Source organism: Aulostomus chinensis, chromosome 12 (assembly GCF_037954235.1).
Source record: "Aulostomus chinensis isolate RoL2024-O1b breed Wild chromosome 12, RoL_Achi_v1.0, whole genome shotgun sequence".
Taxonomy (NCBI): Eukaryota; Metazoa; Chordata; class Actinopteri; order Syngnathiformes; family Aulostomidae; genus Aulostomus; species Aulostomus chinensis.
The window spans coordinates 12744398-12768233 of record NC_141331.1 but is presented as its reverse complement, the minus strand read 5'-3'; the positions used below and the strand labels follow the sequence as shown (position 1 = coordinate 12768233).

General features: G+C 42.4%; 1 protein-coding gene across 2 annotated transcripts; it reads right to left on the bottom strand.

Moving 5' to 3' along the window:
* Positions 1–281: 281 nt before the first annotated feature.
* akap11 (A kinase (PRKA) anchor protein 11) lies at positions 282–21919 on the bottom strand. 2 transcript variants are annotated; one of them, XM_086220231.1, is made up of 12 exons: positions 21543–21919; positions 18967–19063; positions 18061–18168; positions 17919–17972; positions 17697–17828; positions 16547–16811; positions 11779–16177; positions 11507–11647; positions 9968–10054; positions 5761–5807; positions 3651–3850; positions 282–2764 (listed from the first exon to the last, which is right to left on the bottom strand). In XM_086220231.1, exons 2-12 carry the CDS (start codon positions 19027–19029, stop codon positions 2591–2593), a joined length of 5670 nt encoding a protein of 1889 aa, XP_086076357.1. In that variant the 5' UTR covers positions 19030–19063; positions 21543–21919; the 3' UTR covers positions 282–2590. The 2 variants fall into 2 exon arrangements, with proteins under 2 accessions (XP_086076357.1, XP_086076358.1); XM_086220232.1 differs by having other exon boundaries at positions 9968–10051; positions 21543–21918.
* Positions 21920–23836: the final 1917 nt, after the last annotated feature.

Here is a 23836-nt window from a genome sequence, read left to right as displayed (position 1 = left end):
TGAATAACCTGTGCGTAAAATAGTTTGTTAGTAGTAGTGAGTAAAACATTTGTGTGTGTGTGTGTGTGTGTGTGTGTGCGCGTTGCAGAAACCTATAACTCGTTTGTTTTCTGCGACTATACAAATCAATAAATGTCTTAACCTCAGTAAGAGTATGAACTTCAGACAAATCATCTTTGTTAAACGGATTTTTCCTTAAATTAATTTCACTTAAAATACAGCTTGTTGCAGTTACAGCTTGCCTAAAATATGAAATGAGGGGAAACATTTAAGATCACATGAAAAAGCTTTATTGTCACACCAAGCTTCAACATTAACAATTTTTTTGACCTCAAGCTTCGAATGTGTAAACTATGCTGCAGTCACAAGGGAGGACAAGTAATAGAACTCGCTATTATATAACTTAATAATTTATTAAATATCTTTTTTTGGCAGGACTTTACAAGGAAGCGAGAAAACTACAGAAGTGACTGAAGGTGAGGTACGTTTTGTTTTTGTTTGTTTTTTTATTCCTTTCTCTACAAGAATTTTCCTGTGTGTGGTCATATAGAAGCAGAAAATAACACTGGAAACCACAGTAGCAAAAAAAAATGTACAGAACCTGCTTCTAAATGGAGTCGGGTCTTCGCAGGTACACGTCCATCATTCACCGACACAACACTGTAGCACTACAGGAGGTCTGGGATGCACAGGAATGTAAATATAGAAAGAAAATAAGAAAGAGGGAAAGTCCTACTAAACATTCACGCTAGGAGAGTGTGTGTTCTCTCTTCATGACTCTTAATACATTCCTTTAATGTATAGCAAGTTATATACTCTCTCTCACACCTCTCAGGTTAATACTTCACATTTGATTTTCAACGGTAGGTATAACTTGGGTGTTTTTTTGTTTTTTGTTTTTAAATAGTGCATTTAGTGATATATTTGTTTTGCATGTAAACAAATCATACAGGACATATAGGGTTAATATGACCGTTTTGGCAGCCTAAAGATTAAAAAGGGAACAGACAAGGCATCTGCGAGAAGCCCAGAGCGTACTGACGAATCACGGCAGCTCAATCGGTGTCGGCCGATACATTTAGAAGAAGAAGAAGAAGAAGAAGAAGAAGAAGAAGAAGAAGGTCGAGCTTTTAAATGAAGATTCAGCCATGCAAGTGAACACCACCGACAACACTGACTTTTATGGTCACAGATGCAAGGCTGTGGTATATTACAGTGTTTCAGATAGAAAGTGGAAACTCACGCAGCAACGCTCCTTTTTAAAATACAACACGAAAGGACTCTTTTTTCTTTGGGGGAGGGAAGTTTAGGGTTTAAGGATGGAAGGAGATGTTTCTTACTGCATCTCAGCAAGTGGCTGTGTGTGTGTGTGGGGGGGGGCAGGAGTTTTTTTTGGGAGGAGATGTAGGGTGGGGGGGGGTTACTGAGTGGAAGTTGTGGTTTAAACCCTCCAGGAGGTGTCTGAGGATGACACAAGTGTGATTCCAGTGTTAAACTATGCAAATCCTGTTATCTCGGAGTTTTTGGGGGTTTACAGACGTGTCTTTAATTACTAAAAAGATCCTCTATCTGCGTCACTGGATCTTCCCTGAACTGGACAAAGGCTGCTGACACACATGGACACATACCACTGACTGGGGGGGAATAGGAGGGGTGTCGTCAAGTGAGCTGGCAAATCACGTCAATACCGTGGCTTCTTTCATAGCTTTGGGCAGCATTTTCACATCTGATTAGATGTACTATGCCTTCAAAAATAGACTTTTATTTCCTATACACTGATCATCCTAGTAAACATCGTCCACTCTAAGTATTTTACTAAGTCTGATTACCAAGGTGATTGTTGCTAGGCAAGCGCTGTTACAGTGTTAAGATACGACAGGAATACTGGCAAGAGGCATCCAAGCACTATTTAACCTTCTATTGCCAAATAAATGGCCCGTTCAGTCATTTAACACTAAATTATTATACTTCTGTTTATGAAAATAAATATTACACCATAATTGTGTCTTGTAGCACATCGTCATTACGTGACTCATCAGAAAACACATTCTAAGTGGAATAATACAATTCATAATTTCGTTTTAACACTGATAAATGCAAGGGCGTGGTGTCCTGTGGTGTGTATGAGTATGCGCACAGTTGGTCTCGTTAACATGTGGAAACACGGCCACAGAGGTGAGCCGTGGGTTTGATGACATAATCTGCCCAGCAGCTATGGGGATTCCCTAACAAAAAACACATTCTCTCTTTCTCTCAACTCACTGCATCTCTCCATCTCTGCCAGGAACAGACGGGGTGGGTCTGTCTGTCTCGCTCACTCTCATTCTGTCTATCTCTCCTGCTTTTTTCTCTCAAACACAATGGCAGCAAGGTGTGAAGGAGTGTGGGTGGACAGAGGGGACAGCTCATTAAATCGACATGAGTGACCAGGTAAATCCAATGAAACAGAAGGTGAGAAAACAAATACAACAGAAGGAGTCTATGGCAGAAAATGAAAAATGTGCCGCCCTCATTCATTTAACATCAGCTGATTTATAAGGCGCCCTCTAGAGGAACATTTGGAAAGATGTGTATGGGGGAGAGGGGAGGACTAAGCATGCTCCAGGAGCCACTGGAAGAAGGGGAGGTGTTGAGTTTCTCTGCCCGCCTGGAGTGCCTCGTCTCTGGGCTGACTCGGACTCTCTTCACAGTAGCGCAGCAGGATGTGCAGCAGGTCTCCCACCCTCCACTTTCTCTCCTGAAGCCTTTGGACCACTGCTGGCAGCTGAAATAACACAGTTCCAATTCAACTGAGTAATAGATTACTGACACCTTATAAACTCAGGTTTGTATGTCATTGTAAATTCAATTAAGGAGAACGTTCTGGATGGAACTGATGCACGAAAAACACTTTGTTTGTAATGCTTGATGTAGTATTTGTTGTTTTATTAAATGTGTTCTTTCTTCATAATGTAAAACTGTTTGTTTTGGGATGAAAGACACATTTTAAGGGGTGCATTTTTTTTATAATCATGTCAAGTCAAATCACCTGATCTGAATCAGTTGCTGAGTTTGTGAACTCAGAGCATTTCGTTCTTATGAAGCAAAACTTTAAAAAAATCATTCCTAACCATGTGACAACATTCAGTCTGCTTATTACAGTCAGAAGTGACCGGGAGCAAGACAGCAGGAACCTACAGGTGAAAGGAAGTCAAATTGTAAGAAAAAACATAAATTCAATATTTGAATGCTTAAAAATAAATGAATGACATGCACCAGGGTGACACTGATACTGTGAGACTACTGCAAGGCTTTTTTTAGGGGGGTTGGCTGACAGATGGTAACAAGCTTTATTGTATTATATCGTTTGCAGCTCAAGGTAAAGTTGTGTGCGAACTATGTAAGTATTGTAATTAGTGTGTAAACCCAAATTCTATTTTATCTTGTGTTGAGAAGAAGTTTTGTGGCGTATATGACATGTTTAAAGGTGTTGCAACTGTTGGGGATGCAGATTGTGAGTTTACTAAGAATTTAAATGTATAAATGGCTCTTTCACTCTCTCAGGGCCTGTAAAATAATCATGAACAAACCCTTTGTGATGTCACACGAATGTTTACTGACCTAAAGCACCGAAATACACGATGAAGAAGGGAAATCTGTTTCATGTTCACCTGCTGGAGCTCTCTGTCAGGACTCAGTTGGATCTGGGGGGTGTCGGCCATGGAGGCTGCGACCCACTGCAGCATGCTCCTCAGCTGAGGGTCAAGGGTCACGTGTTGCGGCCCCTGCCAGAGCTCCCTGACATCCGAGTTCACGATGTGCAGTGCGGTCCTGGAGGCTTGGACCTGAGTCCTGTCCACACACAAGGTCCCTGTAGCACACAGAACATGGTTGGATCATGAATAATCATTAATCTTACAAACATCTCTGCAGAACCATTCCAGCTGGTTGATTAGACACATTCCAAGATGAAAGGACACAGATTCCAATGCAACTGCTACTAATTTTCTGATGTGAAATACAAAATACTTCAAGGTGCTGTTCCATGTCTGGACCAAATTACACACCGTCATATTCTGAATTTCCAGTACTATGCTGATGATACTCAGCTGTATCCTCCAATAAAAAATTATAATCATACCCAAATTATTAGAGTACAACTTGGCTGCTAGGCAAACCTGAATGTCACGTAAATTCCTGCTTCTAAGTTCTGATAAAGCTCAGATGTTTGGCCCTGCTTGACATAATCACCGGTTTGATCAAGTAACAACTATTTGATTTAACTGCCAAGAGTCTCGGTGTTACATTTAAACTTAGACTGCCAGTTTGCATCGATCCAACGCAGACTTAATTTGATCTTTTCTGCTCGTGGCTGGTACAGACGGTACTCTGGCTCCAGCAGACTTTAAGATGCTTCAGATGCCCTCTCATGTCTGATCTCTGACCGGCAGGCTGGAGGGCCTTTTCATCAAGCCGTCTGATTTTGTTGAAACCTTTAAATCTACACTTCTATCTTTCTTCCTTAACATTCAATTATGTGCTTGTTTTCTTCTGATGACCTCAAGCTGTTTGACCGAAATCCTGGCAGGCTACACTTGGTCTCAATTTATCTACTGAGCCTTGGTTGAAGTCTACGCAGCCGTCAAGGATACTGTCAACGGACTGAAAACCGTTGTCCCTCAAGACCACAACTGCATTAAGGTGTATGGATGTCTCATTCAATTTTTCTCCCGCTCCTTCATTTTCACTTTGGCTTTGCCGTGCTGGATCATTGGCTGCTGTGGGACCTCCCTCCCTCCCTTTGAATTGGTGGTCGATTCCAGATGTTTTGGCACTGGAATCCTCGTTGTCTCCATTTCCTCCTCTGAGTTTTGCCTCTGTTGTGTGTGAAGTCTTTCCTGCTCCGAGAACAGTTTTTCCCCCTGCATATATGCCTGTACAGGCAAGTTTTAAAGCCCACTAAAAGCAATTGCTCTGAAAATTTGAAAGTCAGCTGTTTTTTTTGTTTTTGTTTCTTTTCTTTACACAGGTTATCTGTTCGTATCCTGCTGATCAGAGCTGATCATTTCCCAGGATTCAATGCTGATGAAACTTGTTCCCACTGCAGACTAAAGCCAGATGTGCGCTGTTTTTTTTAGGCAGTGGAAAAGAGGGCATATGTTGTCAGGAAGTCCCCATGACTCAGGTCCTTTCAGTTTGGTAGCCCCCCGTCTCTCTATCTTGCCTGTCCGTACTTAAAAAGGGCCTTTTGTAAAACTCCTTTCTGTTGCAGATGATGTTCACATCCTAGCTAAGGTATGCAGACCCTAAAGCCTGGAGGTAAACTTGTGATGTGTAATATTGGGCTACACGAAAGGAAACAACGGTCTTTTCCACCCGACAGGCCCCATCACTGGTGTCTGTTCTGGTTTAACACACAAGATGCAGAATGAGTGACTGTGAAGGGAGTGGACATGATGAATGAGCATTAGTGCGGCTGAATATGGGGGTGGTAAAATCCCCGGGGACACACTCAGACAAACCGACACATGCACAGGCAGCCAGATCAAGTTCGAATCAAGACGAACCCTCAGAATCTTCAGGCCCACTTGCCTTTTGTTGCCAAAAAGTGTGCCATATCAAACTATTGTGTGGGTTTTTTTTTTGTTTTCTTCACACAAAATGACTTTTTTTTCTCCGGAACTCTTTCTTAACAATAGCGTTCATGGAATAAGAAAATCTAGTATTACCACTAACAACAGCATACTAAGAGGTGAAGCTGCAGGGAGTGAAGATCCTTACCGCTGGATTCCTCTTTGACCTCAGTCTCTTTGTCCTCTGTATTGTCACTGTTGGATGAGAAATATCACACTGGTTAGTGACGAGGGAGAAACCGCAGATCACAAGCTCGCTGGAGTCAGGGTAAACACAACCTTCTATCTCAGATCAGAAATCTTGAAGTTGTCGTATTTTAAACACTTCAGGACTGAGCAGGGTCACACAGGCGCGCGCACACACACACACACACACACACACACACACACAGGTCAGGACGAGCCTGTCTAATCTCCAAACTATGTTTTGTCACAAAAACACACACACGCTATGTGACACTAGAAACCAGATATCAGGTGCAAGACAGGATGTTCAGTTCCAAAAATACATGTCCCAGGGAAAGGAGCAATTCAAGATGAAAGAGCGGGAGTTGGATTGGGCTGCACGGGCAGACTTTCAAACGTGTTCACTATCTATAGCTCCAGTCCCCCAGGGTGCAACAACAACGGTGGTCCGTGTTGCAAATGCAAACATAGGAAAAAAAACAGTTCCTGTTGTAACAGATGACATCTCCTCGAAGTTCGCCTCACGCCGTTTTCGTGTCGGCTCTCCTGGTCGAAACCTGACACTGACTTATCCAGACTGGTGGTCGACCGATATGGGTTTTATCAGTCAAGTATCCATATTTAGAGAGCAGTTTATGGCTGATGAATAACGTGGGGTTTTAAACAAAAAATACAATTTAGTAAGATTAACAAACAGGAAACAAAATTGCTCGCCCCTGTGCACGTCGCCAGCAGTACCTCTGTTTCTGGGCTCAAAACAACATTAAATTGTTTAAATCATGATTGAATACACGAATAGATTTTCAACACATAAATATATCTGAAATAAAATGAACATGGTCTGCACTCTACATTGATCAGTCGACCTGTAATCCAGACATTTAGCCTGTTGGATACCTCTCCACTCAGTCCACTCACAGCAAACGCAGACACAGCGCCTATTGGCCCCTGATTGACTTGTGTCTTTCGCCAGTGAGCTCCAAAAAAAAAAAAAAAAGTGGGCGAGTGGAAAAATCATGTAGTCGTGAATGCAAATGACAAAGACTTGCTAAAAGCTAACAACATGTATAAAAACAAGCTCCTTTTGGGAGAAGAATAGCAGGATAGAAAAGCCACAAGCGCCGCAATCAAAGCCAACCTGAACAAAAGATTGAGCAAACTATGCCCCACATTTTCAGCCGGTATTAGTTCTATTTTCCAGGAAATTTACTTTCTGGCTGAATGTTATTTGTCGGTTAAGACACAATGACTAAGAGAATGCCTTGATCAGCGTTAATGTTTTTTTTCCCCATTTCCTGAAAATCTATTCAATATCTGTCAATAGTGCACAGAGTGTATTTGCTATGTGACGTGCCAACAAGCAAACAGTCATTTCTCCTCTTTATATGATTGTTAATCACAGTCTTGTTGACACAGCCCACAGCCACAGACACTGAGACTTTCCTCAATCTAAGGATCATTTTCTTCTTCCAAGAAGGAGGTCGTCTAGCAATCATTCGCTGTTTTCGCGAAGAGGCTCATGAAGCAGCAACGACAGTGTCCCGATGAGGCGGGCCCGGTTCTAGACTGATTTGAAGGGGGGGCGGTAAGAGATGTTGGTTAAAAACTACAAGTGTGGCTGAGTAGTGGCAGGGACGCACAACCGTGAGTGAGCTCGCCGGGATAGTGAGTGGGACCCGGTCAGTTTAACTCTGAAGGTAATTGTTAATAAATAGAGCTGAAACGTCACTCAAGATGACTGCCAAGGACACAAACTGACTTGCGTTCAGTCTATAAAATGTAGGTGATGAGACAAAAAAAAAGGCATGTATCTTCTTCCACCTTCTGTCCAGTATATATGAATTTATCTGTTAACAGATAAGGGTTAAAACAGGTAGATATTTCAGATGGAGAACTCGATGCAACGTTACTTCAGCTTGGGAAACTGCTGTTTTCTGTTGATGTTAGATGAGCATCAATGTGAACATGCACAAGCTGTCTTATTAAGTTGGTTTTCCATTACAAGTCATACTTTATACCCCTATTTTTTTTGTCAGTACTGATCATACAGATGGAAGGCATGGATTTCCTTGTTGTTGCATTCAAATGTCTGTGGGACGCTTTGAAATCTAAGAATTGCGAATAATCTAAAACAAACATTGAATTTTGTGGAATTTAGTTGGATTTCTTCCGTCTAAAAATGAGGTGATAAATCAATTCATGTCATCTCTTGGTTTTATGTGCATGAAATCAGATGCACACCACTTTTGGAACATGATTTGAAGTGACAACGAGACTGAGATGGAGAAACAGATTTTAAAAAGAGGTAACAAAAAGACTTCTGGTTTGTCTGCGACATCCTTTGTGGTTGATCTTATTACTCTGACCGTTGACAGCAGCTGGCATAGGTAAGGATCTTGTTTTTCTCTTTTGAGCTTCCTCGACAAACATCCTGTGCCGTTTTGTACTGATAATTCCACGCTAGCTAGTACCTGGAAGCATCTCGACAAGCTTAGAGGAATTTGGTGCCCGGTCAGCTCCATTTACATAGAGCAGAAACACATCTACCGCGCTTGGAGGAGTTATTAAAGTGGAACCATCTCCTTCCTCACAAGTCAGTGGACCATCAATATGATGTTGAAACTGTTAGCTTAAGTTAAAAATACTGGTTTATAGAGCCTGTAGCCCAGATGTAAGAGAAAATACAAGACTGCTGCCCTACCGCCTGATGTGTCAAGCGATCGTGTAGTGTGAGCTCATAAATATCAGGCAGTACAAATTACATAGCGTTTTTACAATAACCGTGTTGAAACTGAATTTGACGGTAACATGTTTTTCACCTCAGTTTATTTGCAGGCTAAAGCAACATCTTTTTTGCTTTTTTTTAAAATATGTTTTACACCCTAATCCACACCCATCACGGTACGAGGTAATTTACCGTATTGTGTCAAGTATGGTAGTATTTCAGGAAAGTCTGATTCTTATCATTATGACATAGTTTACCGTGCTATTTTTAGCCACCACAACAGTTGTGACATGACTATTCAACAAATGAACTAGCAAAGCTTTAATTAGAGAGTGCTGCAGTAAATCCGAGACTTTCAGTTCTCAAACATGTAAGACATTGAACAGGTCTGGATGGACAAATTTGCAGGTCATCACTTAACAGAGTGGGCAAGAATACCACAAATTATCCTACTGAGCAATCAAATTTAATCTAAGTGAGACAGAGCCAGAAAAACCTGAGCATTAAATATACAGCAAAATTAGCATCAACAAGCATAAACTAAATCAAAGACTTTTTATATTCAGAGCTTTATTCTGGCCATTCAAGGGGCTGCTGTTTACTACCTTGAGACCAATCATACTTTAAAATGCTACAGTGGAATGTTCATATTCATATGGTGAAGAATGTCTCTGGATTCAATGAAATGATGACTTTCCACTGAGGGATCAGTAGCACGCATCCTTGCTTCCTTTTGACTTTGCAGTAAAACTCATGGCTCTGTCAGGGTGGATGACACATTGGTTAGACTCACTGTATCATGGATTGAGCTGTGAGGGGTATCATGTGGCCGTTTGCGTCTAAATAAAGCATTCGCGACATGCGGAAAAGGAGAATTCAAAAGATCAAGATGTATTTTGTATATCTGGAGAATGGAGTGGTGTAGGAATAAGTCCTAAAACCGGCACGTGTGTCACTGAGCTTGTTGGCTTTTTTACTGTACTTTTTAATGTATGACATAAAGTATGTCAGTAAATACCACATCTGTTTCAATTTCAAATACTCACGTTTTAAAAATAGAGCTTGCTAACAAGTGGCTAAATGAGGCTACAGATGTTGTTGCAGACATTAAACATCATAACATCGAAAACAGGAGCGCAGAAAAAAATGAGGTTTTCAGCATAGTTTTGTACTCTAATATGAAAGCCTCAAACTTTTCTTGTTTTGTTTTGTTTTTTTTTTACATTTTTTTCCACAATAATCACAAATCTAATGTAAAAATCTGATTGGCATTTGGTAAAAGGAACCAATAAACAAAAATAAGTCATCCCTGTGGCACTCAGTAGCCCAAAAATATCTCAGCACTACGACTCAACTACTGTATGTCTTTGTTCTATTCTACATGAACAGCCAGGTCTTGGGGGTATATGGGAATATTAGTCACGTAAATGTGATGCTGACCGACCTGTCTGAGCGGGAAAATGACGTACATTCCTCGCAAGCCTCCCCCTCCAGGCCGAGACTGCTCCAGCTACTGCTGTTCCCATTGCTGCTGGAGAAAAAAAAAAAAAGACAGGTAATGCATCATTATAATAAGGGCAGAAGGACATGGGAGCTACTAAAATAAAACAGAGATCAAAATAGAATAAACAGCAGTTTAAGACATCTTTTATCGTGACTATCTGTCATCATACTTCAAAAGCAATATTGACAACTCTGTCTGGCATTCGTATAATAGCGTAAATGTCAAGTAGGGTTTAAAAAACAAAAGTCCAACTGATGCAGATTTTCCACCATATGTCCCACTGATTCCTCCTTAATCCTGATTAAGACAATTTGTTGCTCAAGGTGCAAAACGTGAGATCATTACATTCTTGCTCTTCTCACCCATTAATCCTGTGGGCTCCACCAAGACAACCAGCTGGCAACAAGTACAACAGCACTCTCGCTATATAATTAGTCAATGATTATCCTGCTGGCTGGAACCTGTATACTGTTGCGTGCAGCACTATCAGTGAGGATGAAGACAGGAACATATGATATCTAAAAATACCTCCATTAATCTGCATAACCTACAGCTTTCCCCCTGCGGCTTGAGTGGATGACACATGGTGAGAACTTGCTCCTTTAGTCCATCAACATGCTCAGTGTCTCAATAAGCCTTTGAACGTGAGTTTTTTCATCCGTTATTTCATCTGCTGAGCGGAAATTGTTACAGCGAGCTTTTGAAGAGAGTCTAATGAATTACACATGGTGGACTTTGTTCCTGTCGAAACAGTGCCTGAAGAGAAGAGAGCACTCAAAGACACACCTTTAGAAAATATTATGATACAGTGACTTGGCTCTGATGGCCAAAACAACTAGCTGTTAAGACGTTGGGATCTCTCATCTTGGGAAAGAATCTCAAATGTTGTCAGTTTTGCTTCCATAGCGATTGCAACCTTTGCCAGAAATGTCAACAACATAATTCCCAAAGACTGTAGACATGCATGGGACTAATTCAGAGGACTGATACTCAAACTCACCTCCCCTTGTTCCTTATCACTCTCTCTTGCATTAGCATACATAGTAGTGACGTCCGTCTGAGGAGAGTTCAGCCAAAACTACTAATTTACTCATTCATACACTTTCTCTGACGCACCTTGCTGCATGAGCGCAACTGCTGAATAAAGTTTGTAAAATCATAAAATTACAGTTCACCATTTGGCCAAATCAGAGCACACTGAACTTCAGCAGTGAAGTCTGAGTGAAATTCCCAAAACAATACACTGTGTCCTGCTTTCACTTTAACAAAACTCTAATACCAGCAATGAAATAACGCTTCTGATCTGCTCAGTGTTTGAGGAGATGAATTGTACAAACTGACAGTGAAAATTGCGCATTTATTTAAGATCATTGGCATGACTGTCCCTGGGAACACTGGGCACAGTAAAAGAAGGTGGGTCTCCTTTATGAATAGTTGCAGTGTACTCTACAGGTCAGTTTTTGGTCTTGGGTTGCATACCTGTCACTGAGGTGGAGGAAGCTGCTATTGTCATCTGGGTGCTCATCCTCAAAGCTCAGGTTAGACCAGCTGCCCAGACTGTCATCTCCAACACTCAACTGCTGGGACACGGTGGATTCAGTGGCTTCCCTGCCTGGAGAGCTACATAAAACGAGGGATGGAAGGAAGCAACAATGCCACATCTTAAAAACACATGAAACTTTTCTGAGATTGAATGAACGATGTAAAGCACATATAAAACTTAAAGCTGTTGTTCCTCTAGTTGCGCTGACCTGGCGTTGTTAGCTTGGCAGATGTTGGACAGGGCTGACGTCATGATCTCTGCAGTTAGGCTCTCAGCATAGCTGGTCCCATCATGGCCGATGCCACTGTCTGCATTAAGGCTGGTGTTGCTTAACTCACGTTTAGCTGTTTCCATAGCAACAGACACCATCTCCTCTGCAAACGCTGACCTGTGGTCCAGGTCAATATGGATTTTGGGAATCTCCAGGCCAGACAGCCGCTCAGTCCTTGTCTGACATTCATGCCCCTGTTTCCTCTTCTGTGATGAAGACTGGTGATGGTGCCTGCCAAATTTAGTGCAGTATGGGCACTCCAAAAACTGACAATAACGACATGTCCTCTCCCCCAAGGTTTGACCCAGTGCTGTCCCCTCAGACAACCTCTGGGTGTGAGAGTGTCTATCCTGGCCTTGAGATCTCTGTTGGTCCCTGGACAAGGGCCCCACTGAAGCAAGGCTCATCTTCAAAGTGTCATCAACTATTTTCCTGGCATAATGCTCAATGACCTGCATCACCCTACTGCTGTAGCTTCCATCATACAAGCTTCCTGTGCTGTGGTAATGCCTACTCTTACTCTCCTTGGACAACAGAGGGCAAGAGAAGGAATTCCTAATGAGATTTTCTGCCATGTTTTCAAGTTTAGATTTTTTATAAAGACAGGAATCAGTCAGGGACTTGGGCAGTCTGACAGAGGAAAGTTGCAGCTTGCGTGTGACATCACAGGTTATATTGTATGCTAAGGACTCTGCAAAGTTGACCAAATCCATGTACTCTCTTTGGCCCTGCTCTACAGGGTCTCTGCAACTACACTGAGTATCCTCACATGAGGGGCAAACAGCTGACTCTGCTCTGTCCTTCGGTGATGAGGCCTCACTACCAGAAGCTTTCCATTTGTCCGGCAGGGACTTTGAGGAGCAAAGGTGGGTGCTAGAGGACCTTTGCTTTATCTTACGACTGGCGTGAGCTAAGCCTAGTTTTATGGAGCGATAGGCTAAACGGCTCGCATACTGATCTAGGACCAACTCTCTACTGCCTCCCTCCTTTTTCAGTACCCTGATGAGGTAGCCAGCATATTCATCTGTCACACTCTCACAGCTTGGGTACTCAGAGGACAGGCCAGAACTGGTACTTGATACGGTGCTTGAAGTTGAGGTGGGAGACCGGAAGACAGAGGCTATAAGGTCGTTAGACCACTGCTCAGCTAGACTCCCCACCCTCAAGTCTCTGTTCTGGTCTGTGCTGGTTAAAGAATGCTGTTGATGATGCAAAGACTCAGAGCTAGCCCTTTCCAAACTTCTTCTCCTGCCTACGCTGTGATATGGACACTGCTGTACAGAGTTCACCAACCTTTTCACATCACTGATGACCTCTCCTGCCACCTCTCCAGCATATACCCATAAGGTGTTCAACGTCTGCTCAGAGAAATGAGCCACACTGTCCCTCCTTCTCTCCCCACCCTTGCCCATCTCTCCCTCATCCTCTGCAACGCCAAGGGTGTCCATCTCTGTTGCCATGGAGACAATGTGACATGCTAACCGCTCAGCATAATGAAGAGCTTCCTTGTTTGACAGTCTGCGAGACATCTGCTTCAATCCATGCCGTTGCACCCCTGTCTCTGAACATTTCACACCACCCTCTTCAACTACTTCTTCCTCCTCTTCATCCTCATTGCCATCTGCCTCTTCAGAAAGAGATCTCATCAATTTTAGCATGAACTCAGTCTTGTCTGACTCAGGGTTGATGTCCTTCGGCCCCGGGCCATGCTCAGGCTGATAGTGAGGAGTTGGAGGTGGGGTAGCAGGGGAAAATTCTTTGGCCAGTTTGCTTTTCAACTTCTTTGAAAACTGTTTAATCTGTTTCTCCTTAGATACCTCACTGGGCTGCTGTGGGGTAGAGGGAGGAGTGCCAGGGGTCTGACCAGATTTTTGTCCTGAGATTGGAGCTGAGTCATCCTCAGGAACAGATATTTTCCTTTGTCCACCCATCTCTATACCTGGCACAACCAGAGTGTCCATCAGAGGATGGGTTTCAGCCATACGTCTGGTTCTGGAGTCAGACTCACAGATGGCTCTCTCCTGACTTAGAGAGCCTGAATGAAAAGAAACATGAGGAATGATCGGGTTTGATGCTTGATCAACTGGACAAGGCTTATTTGTACTCCCAGAATCCCTACAGTCATATTTGAAACGGCCCATGTCTGTTCCCTGCTTTGAAGGAGAATCTCGAGCGTCATAATTAACCACTTCCTCTTTAGAAGATGAGCCCCTTCGGCTTCCAATTGTCTTTGTGAGGAAATCCGCACAGTCACCAAAACTCTTTTTCATCTTAGAAGAAGTTATCAGTTCACAAGCCTCTGTCACAATCATATCCACCATATTGCCAGAGAAGTTTTGGAATTGTGATTTTCCTTGAGAAGAGTCCTCTTCTCCAACTGGGGTCTGAGTTCCATGGCTGTATAGGTGAGTTTGTATACAGGAGGAGGTATCAGTGGAAAATACTGTTCTTTTGGGGCTACTTTTTGAAGTGTCGAGCAAGCTTGACTTATACAGACACGTCTCATTAGGATCCTGTAGGTAAGAGAGGGCTTGGCCTGCTTGGGGCACAGGAATACAGCTAGCCATGCCTGATACTGTGAACAAAGCTTTCTTCACCATGCAGTTGCCATCATCTCCTGTGGCCCCTGGGACCACTGCAGCTGCACTTGCACTCAACATCTGCTGGTTAGCATAAGTACTGCAGGTATGAGTGCTGGTGTTCTCTGCACTAACATAACAGATGTTGTCCAGAGACACACTGATGGCTGCTTGGCTCGTGAAGGCAACATCAGCTTGAGAAAGCTCAATGAAGGCTTCCTGGATAACTGACTCTGATAAGTCTGAGGCATAGGAGGAAACAACCTCCTCCTCTTCCTCATCCTCATGACCATGGCCGAAGGACCAATCACTTGGAGTGAGAGGGGTTGAGGGGTGGGAAAATTGACACACTTCCATTATGCCTTCAAATACGAGTTCTTCAGCTAGATCAGCAGCAAAACGAGACACAGTGCTGTGGAAAATCTGCTTTTTTACTGTCAGAAACTCCTTCAGTGCCCCAGATAAAGCCTCCCCAACTAGGAAGCCCGCTAATCCATTGACTGCTTGTTCTTTTAACACATAAGCTTGGCGCATCCCAATCTCATGGAAGGCCATTTGAAAAACTGAGGATGTGAGCCTGGCAGCCAAGTGACACAGGGTGGTGGTACAAGTAGATACACCTTTTTGGAGGTCTCGCAAAGCACTGCCGATACTCATTTCTACAAGGTCAGTGGCAAACCTCTGAATCCCATCTTTAAGAGACTGGGACGTCTTCTGCAGCTTTGCCACTGTTACAGTCTCCTGGATTTCTGAGAGCTTCATCAGGTACCCTGAGGGATTCTTGAACTCCTTGTGGCACACACAACTGAGATTCTTGTTGTCACTAATATCTACGGCAGACTGGTAGCCACACACGGATCCCAGAATTTCTTTTGACAGACTGCTGGCAAAGTCTGAGTAGGTCTTATACAAAGAGCAGAGATCTTGAGGTTTGCGTAGCTCTGCGCTGTCTTGTCCATCCTCACCTTTTTTCCAGAAGTATTCCAACATCCCACTGGAGTCTACTAGAGGGCTAAAAGCAGAGGAGCTGACAGGACTGAAGAGTGGACCACCATTGTCATCAGAGGGGGTCTGTACTGGCCGAGGGGAGTCAGGCACCTCAGAGTGGAGTGCATATGGAGAACCTGGTTTTAGAGGAGTGGGTTTTTTCACATTGGCAGGGAGAGTGGGCTGGTCAAAGCAGCGAGGATTCATACCCTTGGTGGAGCAGCCTCTAGAAACATATTTGGATGCTGATGCACTAGTGCTAGACTCAACAGACTTGTGTGTGGTTGGGGCACTGATGGCATCCAGAGGCAGTGTGAGAGTGCAGCTCTCTGAGCTAAGCTCCTCAATATCATCAAACTGGTCAAAGCTGTCAAAGAATTCACTGACTTCAGAGTCTGAGTCTTCAACTGGTTCTCTGGGACCCCCTGGCACCTGGGGAATGTCTAACTTGGCAAGCATGCTCTTCTGGTAGCCCACCTCATCTAAGAAAATGATTGGGCTGGGGCTGGAGCAGTCAGACTCTTCTGATTCACTGACATGAGTAGAAGGTGAGGGGAGATGAGCTCCTGGACTGCAGTAAGTCCACTGAGTTTCCATGCCTGATGACCTCTGTACTGTGACAGAAATATCTGGACCCGATCTATTCTTGGCAGAATACTTTTTTGAGGATGAGCTTATGATAACACGGGAGCCTGATAAATCCTTTCGTCTCTTGTGGGCCGGGATTGTCTGTGATGCCACGTCACGTTTTTTGAAATGTCGATAGGAGGCTGCAGGTGTAGGTTGAATTTATGGGCAAGAAGGTGAGGAGAGAAAGGGGAAAAAATATTACAAACGGTAAACATTACAGAAAAGGTTGTCTCAAAAAAACACTGACTGCACACATTAGCCATTTCTGCTATAATTATAAAAATTGAAGAAGATCCCTGACATTTAATTTCAAGTCACTATCTTAAATCTTTATTATCATTTATCTCTAATTAAGCATTAATTAGCACAGTATAAAAACAGAAGACAAATAATTTAGCCCTATAGTTTGGATTTCTAAAAAGTTTCTGCATTCAATTGATGGAATCCCAATTTTATCTCTTTACAAGCCTCGAAGCAACTAAATTCTAATTATTATGTGTAAAACCTACAGGGATTGTCTCCTGTATCATCCTCTTCAAGATGCTCGAGGGCCGTGACAAAGTCATCTTCGATTGATGACACTGACTGGTTGGTGTCATCTTCCTCTTGCTGGTTAGGCTCAGCTGTGCCCTTCTGAAGAGCTTGTAGCTCCAAAGCATAGCGGACACCTGCGATGTAGCAACCAAGCAAGCCCACCAAAGACGCTACAGTGGCCTGAGGGTATACAGAAGTGCTGGGATTGTGCCTCAGCACACACACAGCTTTTAGCCAACACTGAAAGCAGAGGGGAAAACAGGACAGTACAAATGAGTAAAAATAAAGGAGAGGAGAAATGGACAGCTGAAATGGAAGTGACTGGAGGTTTACGCCATAGTTTTTTGAGAAAAATAACATTAGTTGTAAGTCTTTGGACTGTCCAAGCGATTATGTCCCACAATGACTAAGACCTTGGCTTCTGCAAATTAAAAATAATTCCTATGGGAATTTTCTCATCCTCAGCTTACAGAGAGAAGACAAGAGGGCTGTTAGTGGGTTGTTATGTCTGTACTGTGAGTTGATTATGTTGCATATGCAGAAAACACTTCAAGTCCACTGTGTAACGTGGAGAAGTGGGAGGTCTCACTGTTTGAAACGGACAACAAAACCACAGAGTGAGCTGCAGGGCCTGTCTGAACCCAAATACAGTTCCCAGGAGCAGGAAGAACACTGCAAGCTGGGGCTAGAAAAACAATAACTGGTCTATCTAGCCCACCTGCAAGTGTGAGAAAGACTTGGTTTCGTCTTGGTATGTTTACACGCAGGGGCAGGCAAGGTCCAATTGAATGACTGAATTTTAGAACTTTAGGAGCACAAAATAAGAATGTGACAGGTTGAAAAGTTTTCAAATTTGTGTCTGTATACAGTAATGTTAAGATAACCTATTTTCAATAGGAATTTAACATCTACCAAGAGACTCAGGCATACGAATTGTGAACAACTCAAGTCTCCCAATAGTCCTTGCTTTCCACTCGACTTCAAATCACAAACAAGTACTATCTGGTGTAATAATTTCAAATCACTGATGACTATAGTGAACAGAAAAACAAATCTCAGTTATTCTTTTGATTTTTCATCACGACATGAAGCACATGCCTTCAAAATGAAAGGTCTGTCACCCACCGGAGGCCCTGCGTCCTTGTGCTCCGCCAGCCTGCGGGAGTCTTTGAGCAGCAGAACTTCGTCATTCTTGAGGCAGTGAACATGGAGGGCCCTAAGTATTTCACACAGCCCCCCTGGAAGGGATGACAGAGCCTGGGGACGAAGACATAGACTCAAATTAGGTCACCTTCGGGCTGAAATTCTTTAAGCATTTGATTGATAACCATGGTTATGAAAACATACCTTCTGAGCAACATCATCCCCTTCACACTGACCAGGCAGGCACACAAAATTAATCTAAAAGAGCATAATGACCAGTCAAAATCAAAGCCTCTTGTTTTTACATTTGAGTAGGTTTTCACCGCTGCTTGTATGTCAAACAAACCTCTGTCAATCTCGTGTCCCTGGATGGAAGATCGAGGCTAATGCTGCACAGTTCCTTTCTGTTCCTAAAGAGGCTCTTCACACACTGCGCCCCACTGTCTCTCACAGTCTGCAATAGCACAAACAGTGTTTTTAACTAAACATCTGGGCACCAAGCCCTTCTAAGAAAGGCCCATGAAGATAAAAAAAAGATCTGTTAAGATGGTTATACACTGTACGTTTGAGCTTGTTGCTGCACAGATTTTTGACCTGCAGATTTCTCTGCGAAATTGGCCTCAAGTTCAGCTTCATCCTGACTGCTGTGCAGGGAGCAGGAGATCTGATGACATCCTGACCAGCTGCTCCCCAACAACTGTCCAATATCCAGGTGAATTTCAGACATGTCATATATTTTGGTTGACCAAAGCCAAGTCAATGAATCATACATTTGACACCGGTGTACAGGAGCCGGCAGCGCAAGCGATCTACTCATGCAGTGCCAGTTGGAATTAATCAGCATTTCTAAAATTGTACAATGTACACCACCTTTAAACAGATCAGCCCCAATATTTAATGGATTCTTCCTTGGCACATGCTAGATCCCTCCTCCATGCCTGGTTTGCATAGGGCAGAGACAGATAGTCAAATCAAAAGACAAGTGTAATCATTCCCTCCTTGGTGGAGGTAACCAGTGTGTATGTATCCTTCACAGGGCACAAATGACGATATTTTGCACATCTTCCTGCCTTTACACCTGCTTTTAAAACAGATTCCATCAGATTGTACTCTGGAAGTCTTTTAGACAAGTGCAAAATTGAAGGGAAAGCAAAAAAAAAAAAAAAAAATCATTAGAAAGTAGGGCTTAAAGTTCTCTTACAAGAATACAGTTAACTGATGGTAGTAGCAGGACATTAAAAAGCAGACCGACCTCTTTCCGGACTGAGGCCCTGGACCTTACTGGGGCTCCTCTAATACGGGCGCAAGCATCCATAGCAACAGAGAACTGCACTGGGCTGGCCGCTCACCTGGAAATAGAAACACGCCAGGGGGAGAAGGAAAGCAGAGAATGAGACATTATGTGATGTGACAGACGATCACAGAATCAACTGATGATATGAGGAGACGCGGATAGGGGGTTCTATCACCATTTTTCATCAAGTAAATTAAACTAGACCAACACCTCAGGGGCTGTTAGAAATAAAACACCATATCGACTGTTACATGTATGTTTACAAAAACAGGACTCATGAACAGTTCACCAAAAACAACAAATAGTTTGAGCAGTAAAATACTGAACACGAAACAGCCAACCTCCTGGTCTATGTGATAACAATCAAGCTCTTAAAACTAGACTTGACCTGCTGGTGAGGAGAAGCTATAGTAGGCCTCGCTACTTCTTTGATATCCTTTAAAGCTACATCCCAGATCAAACAGTGAGGCAGGGGGAACAGGGGTCTGTTATCCGAGCAGGGGAAACATACTTAGTAAGCAGCATGGGAGAGAACGGGCAAAGGAGGCAAAATATTTACAGTGTACAAGAAGAAAAAGTTTCCCAAGAAATTCAAGCCTCCCCTTTGAGGTACGGTCCAAAGCAGCTAGTTGAGTCTAGACACAGGCAGGTGGTCCTATTGATCAGCCAATCCTGCATCCTGAGAACCACAGGAGTAGAGCAGATGCCACCGGCTTCCTCTGGTGATCTAGTGCCTCTTGGCTTCTCACGGGTGCTTTGGTGGGCTGTACAAAAACAACATTGCCAGCCAGTGCTGCCTAACCTCAACTATGTAGTGCATTCTAATTCACTCACAAGGGAAGCGGGAACAATGACGTCTATTATTGCTGTGGCTATCGCTAAAAAAAAAAAGAAGAGATAAACAGTGAAAAGTAGCCTGAAAAACTCTGTTTTTAAGCACGGATGTATTCATGTTTAACACAACATCATACGCTAATAATCTGACCGTATGTGTATTAGTACACCCAAGGATATCATAAGTAAGCTTTTAAATAGAAATGAATTTGAGTTGAGATATCTGGAGAGTGACAGAGGATGGAGACAGCACAACAATGTGTGAAGGACAGATGGTGTGTAGTCTAAAACATAGTTTTGAGGGGAGCTGTTGTGGGCTGATTGTTGTGCATGAGTGGGGGTGGCTGGAAGGATAGATAAACTCAGACTGAGGCAGGGAGAGACCGTGAGAAAAATTCCTATCCTTTAATGACGCACAGGCCTTAAAGCAGGAATATCTGCCCAAAAAAAGTTTAAGAATAGCTCTAATTTGCTTGTTAATTTATGAGAATACATACCGCTACACAAACCGACACTCATCTCTTCTCAAAACGAAAACTAAAAGATGAAAATGTGGTGATGATTTCATCCAGAGATTTATAAGGTTTAAAAAAAAAACAAAAAAAACCCTTACAATTTGGGAAAATGCAGACAAATATCACCCTATAATCCAAATAATCATTACAGAAGATCCTTTTTTTTGGGGGGGGTAATATTTCCTTAGACATTAATGAAATGTCCAGATCTGTGGTAAAATCTTCTGGGTTCACCGGTGCTTCTGCTCCTTTCAGCAAGTTTGATGAATACGGGAAGTAGATTTTAGGTAGTTCCGCTTGCAGACAGCCAAAGAACCAGAGGAAGCTTGGGGGGGAACCTCCTTCGAAAATGTAATAATCCAAAAATAAAATACCAGTTTGTCATCATCATGGGTGATTCAATGACAAAAGCCCTCCTGTTTTACTTAAAAAAAAAATCACATTATATAATGTAAATTAAGTATTGAGATGAAACTTTTTAGATAAAAAAAAGCTTCATAAATTTTTTTTTAAAGTAACAGGACGAGTTCATCTCTAAACACGACCCGATGTAATCTGGGGCCATGATGTCATCATCGCCATCCTAACATTTAACCTGTTTTGTTTACAACTTCAACAAAACGTACATAGTTAATCTCCACATGAGTTGTGTTTTCAGAGCAACGCAGGTTAGGTCGCATGTGAACATTTCCAATGGTTTCACTGAAGTAAACCAAGTGCATGTACTGCGTGCTAGGAGTAGGACTGGAGCTGGCGTTGAGCTTCTGGGCTGGTACCCGCAGCAGCAGCAGGCCACTGGGGATGCTGAGGCTGATTCACGACCAGGCTTTACACAGCGGTTCACTAAGCGAGCACACGGCTGCTAAGTATTTGGTTTGACATTCTTCTGACATATAAATTTACGCTGACAAAAGAAAACCACATTTCAGACGTATAAAATGACCTTCGTCTACAGTTAAAAGAGGCAGCCCTCTGGTTGACAGGCTGTCAATCACTGGGCTAGCAGCAGAACCAGGCCGCAGTCGCCTCGGTGTGTGATGTCACCTTAGCATTGTTAGCTAGTAACTAGCAAGCATGTTAACGGCAACACTAACATCGATGAATCCTCCTAACCGATAGCCACTTGTAGTAAACTGCAAGGTTACCCAAACCTCCCTATTTCTCTTTATCAAGTCGTTTACTCACCGCTCGGCGACGGACTCCAGCAGCGCTGACGGTAGCCGCTGTGGTTGATGAGCGATTTAAAACGACTCGCAAGTTTCGAAACTCTTCATCTGAACGTCACTGTTGACAAAAGGGTGCACTGATGTAATTCACCCAGAGTCCTCTCCTACGGTAAGTGTTTACGAAAGTAAATATGGGGAGTATTCGCGTCGGCTCAGCCCAGTGGATGCTTGGTCAGACTTCATGAACAAATGACTCATATCAGTTGTGGGGGACAGAGTTAAACAATTTACGCAGTCGCAAACGTTTTTTAACCGAGTCACGTTTATGTTTTTAGTTCTACTTTCTATTTCAAACAGATCTGCCGAAATTGAACTGGATGAGACCAAACTGAAAAAAAATGTTTTACCATCTTTGATTTTCAATCGATCTCACCGACTCCCAAAATTAATCGAACTCCCCATTTGCTGTGCGTTACTATTCTTCCCATGAAAACAAGAGTGACTGAGGCATCACCAATCGCTGCCAGAGTGAGGAATGCATTGTACTGTAACTGACGAAGACAGAACAATCGATTTAGAAAATTGAATATATGTTTTGAAAAAAAAAACCTCAGATAGGACAGCTTTCTTACTGTGAAAGCCCCACACTCCAATTAATCAAAAATTACTCAAAGTCCCGGGTTCCTGCAGTTTTAAAATTATGCCATGATAATTTAATTTGGGATTTGAATAAAAATAAGAAAAATGATGTTAAAATTAACATTACCTTTAATGTCACAAATAATATTACAATTTTGGAAGCAGTCTAAAATATCAAAAATTGATACATTTTTTAAATTATGTATTTCAAATACAGACTTTCGCTCTTTTGAGGGAACAAATGAACCTCATAAAGTGTACTTGTAGGGACTTTTCTTATGCATCAATTGGTGAGTGTGTATTCTGTGATGACTACCTCACATTAAAACCGAGGGAAAAAGCTGCTAAGTTTTTATTTTAGAAACAAATCCTACTTCTACTGTGTTGCCAGGGAAAAAGAAATTTGGTTGAAGCAACATTTCTTTTCTGGCTTGTTTATGGTGATGCACTGCATATGAATGCCTCTGCCCGATGCTTGTATTGGCTGGTGACCATGTACCACAGCGCTCTGGGGCACCGATTGGCAAAGCTCTGGCATCCCATATGCCAGAGTCCAGTGGCTTCTTTTGGCCAAGCATGGAATCACTCATTGGTACACTACTTCCATGGTTAGGCTGCCCTCTTAATTTATTGGTACATCTCCCACAAAACTAATAATTATCGTATGCGCTCAAATGACATTGTCGTTCTGCTCTCAGTTCACACTGAACTTGGCGAACAGGCCTGTATGTTCTCGGTACCCTGGAGCCCAGAACCGCATGCAGACAGATTTACAGCTGTATGATCTGATACCCATGAGGACATTCAAAAATATAGTCAAGGGTTTGGAGGCATATTCATATGGAACTTTTGCTTTCTTAGGCATGTGACTTGTGAGTGGCTACTGTACGTTATGTTCTACATGCGCTTTTAAATTTGCATAGAGTCAGAAACACTTTATTTCTGCTATCTCGAAAAAAAAACCCAACCCATTACATTTTCAAGTAGAATCACAGGTCAAATGAATAAATGATTTTTCACTTTTAATAAACTTAAAAAAAAACTATTTTTTTTTGTTGTTGTTAGGTTTTGACTGTGTTCCTCATCCAATCAAGAGTAGGAGAACTCAGGTAACTGTTCTCAGAAATGTTGAACTCACCCTCACATCCACAATCTTCACGACATGGAACGCTAGTTAAAGTGATTAAAACATTATTAGTCTACACGCACTTATTTAAAAGAGTTAGCTTGTATGAAACAAGTATAATTAATCATGTAAAAGTTGAGGATTTATCAGGAAATGCTCGACGATTTGACTAGCCACATTTGCTAATGTTTAATTATTTTACCACTTATATAATCTAATTAAAGAATTCCATGCCACAAAAAAAAAAAAAAAAAGGTACAACAGCAAGTGATGTGTTAAGTCCATGTCTACTGGTACACTGCGGTATGTGAGCTGTTTAGTTTACTGTATTGTTTGGATGAATATGTAAGATGTGCATTCTTGTCGTGCCAGTGTTAAATTTCATCTCTGCATTTCTGTTGTTTTATCTTTTATAATGGAAAGTGTCATTTTCAAGCCCCGTGAGGGGTTTAAGGCATTCCTCCTTTACGTGTGTAAATAAACTTAAATGAACTGAACTGAACTTTGCATGAGTTCAACCCAGCAACTTTCCTCTTTGGCTTGGATGT

Excerpts from the sequence above, each read along its gene's own strand:
- akap11 (XM_086220231.1), bottom strand. The coding sequence starts at position 19,029 with ATGGATGCTTGCGCCCGTATTAGAGGAGCCCCAGTAAGGTCCAGGGCC. Across the intron at positions 17,829-17,918 it reads GGGATGATGTTGCTCAGAAG|GCTCTGTCATCCCTTCCAGG; the intron begins GTATGTTTTCAT and ends CTTCGTCCCCAG. Across the intron at positions 16,812-17,696 it reads ACAAGGACGCAGGGCCTCCG|TGTTGGCTAAAAGCTGTGTG; the intron begins GTGGGTGACAGA and ends CTCTGCTTTCAG.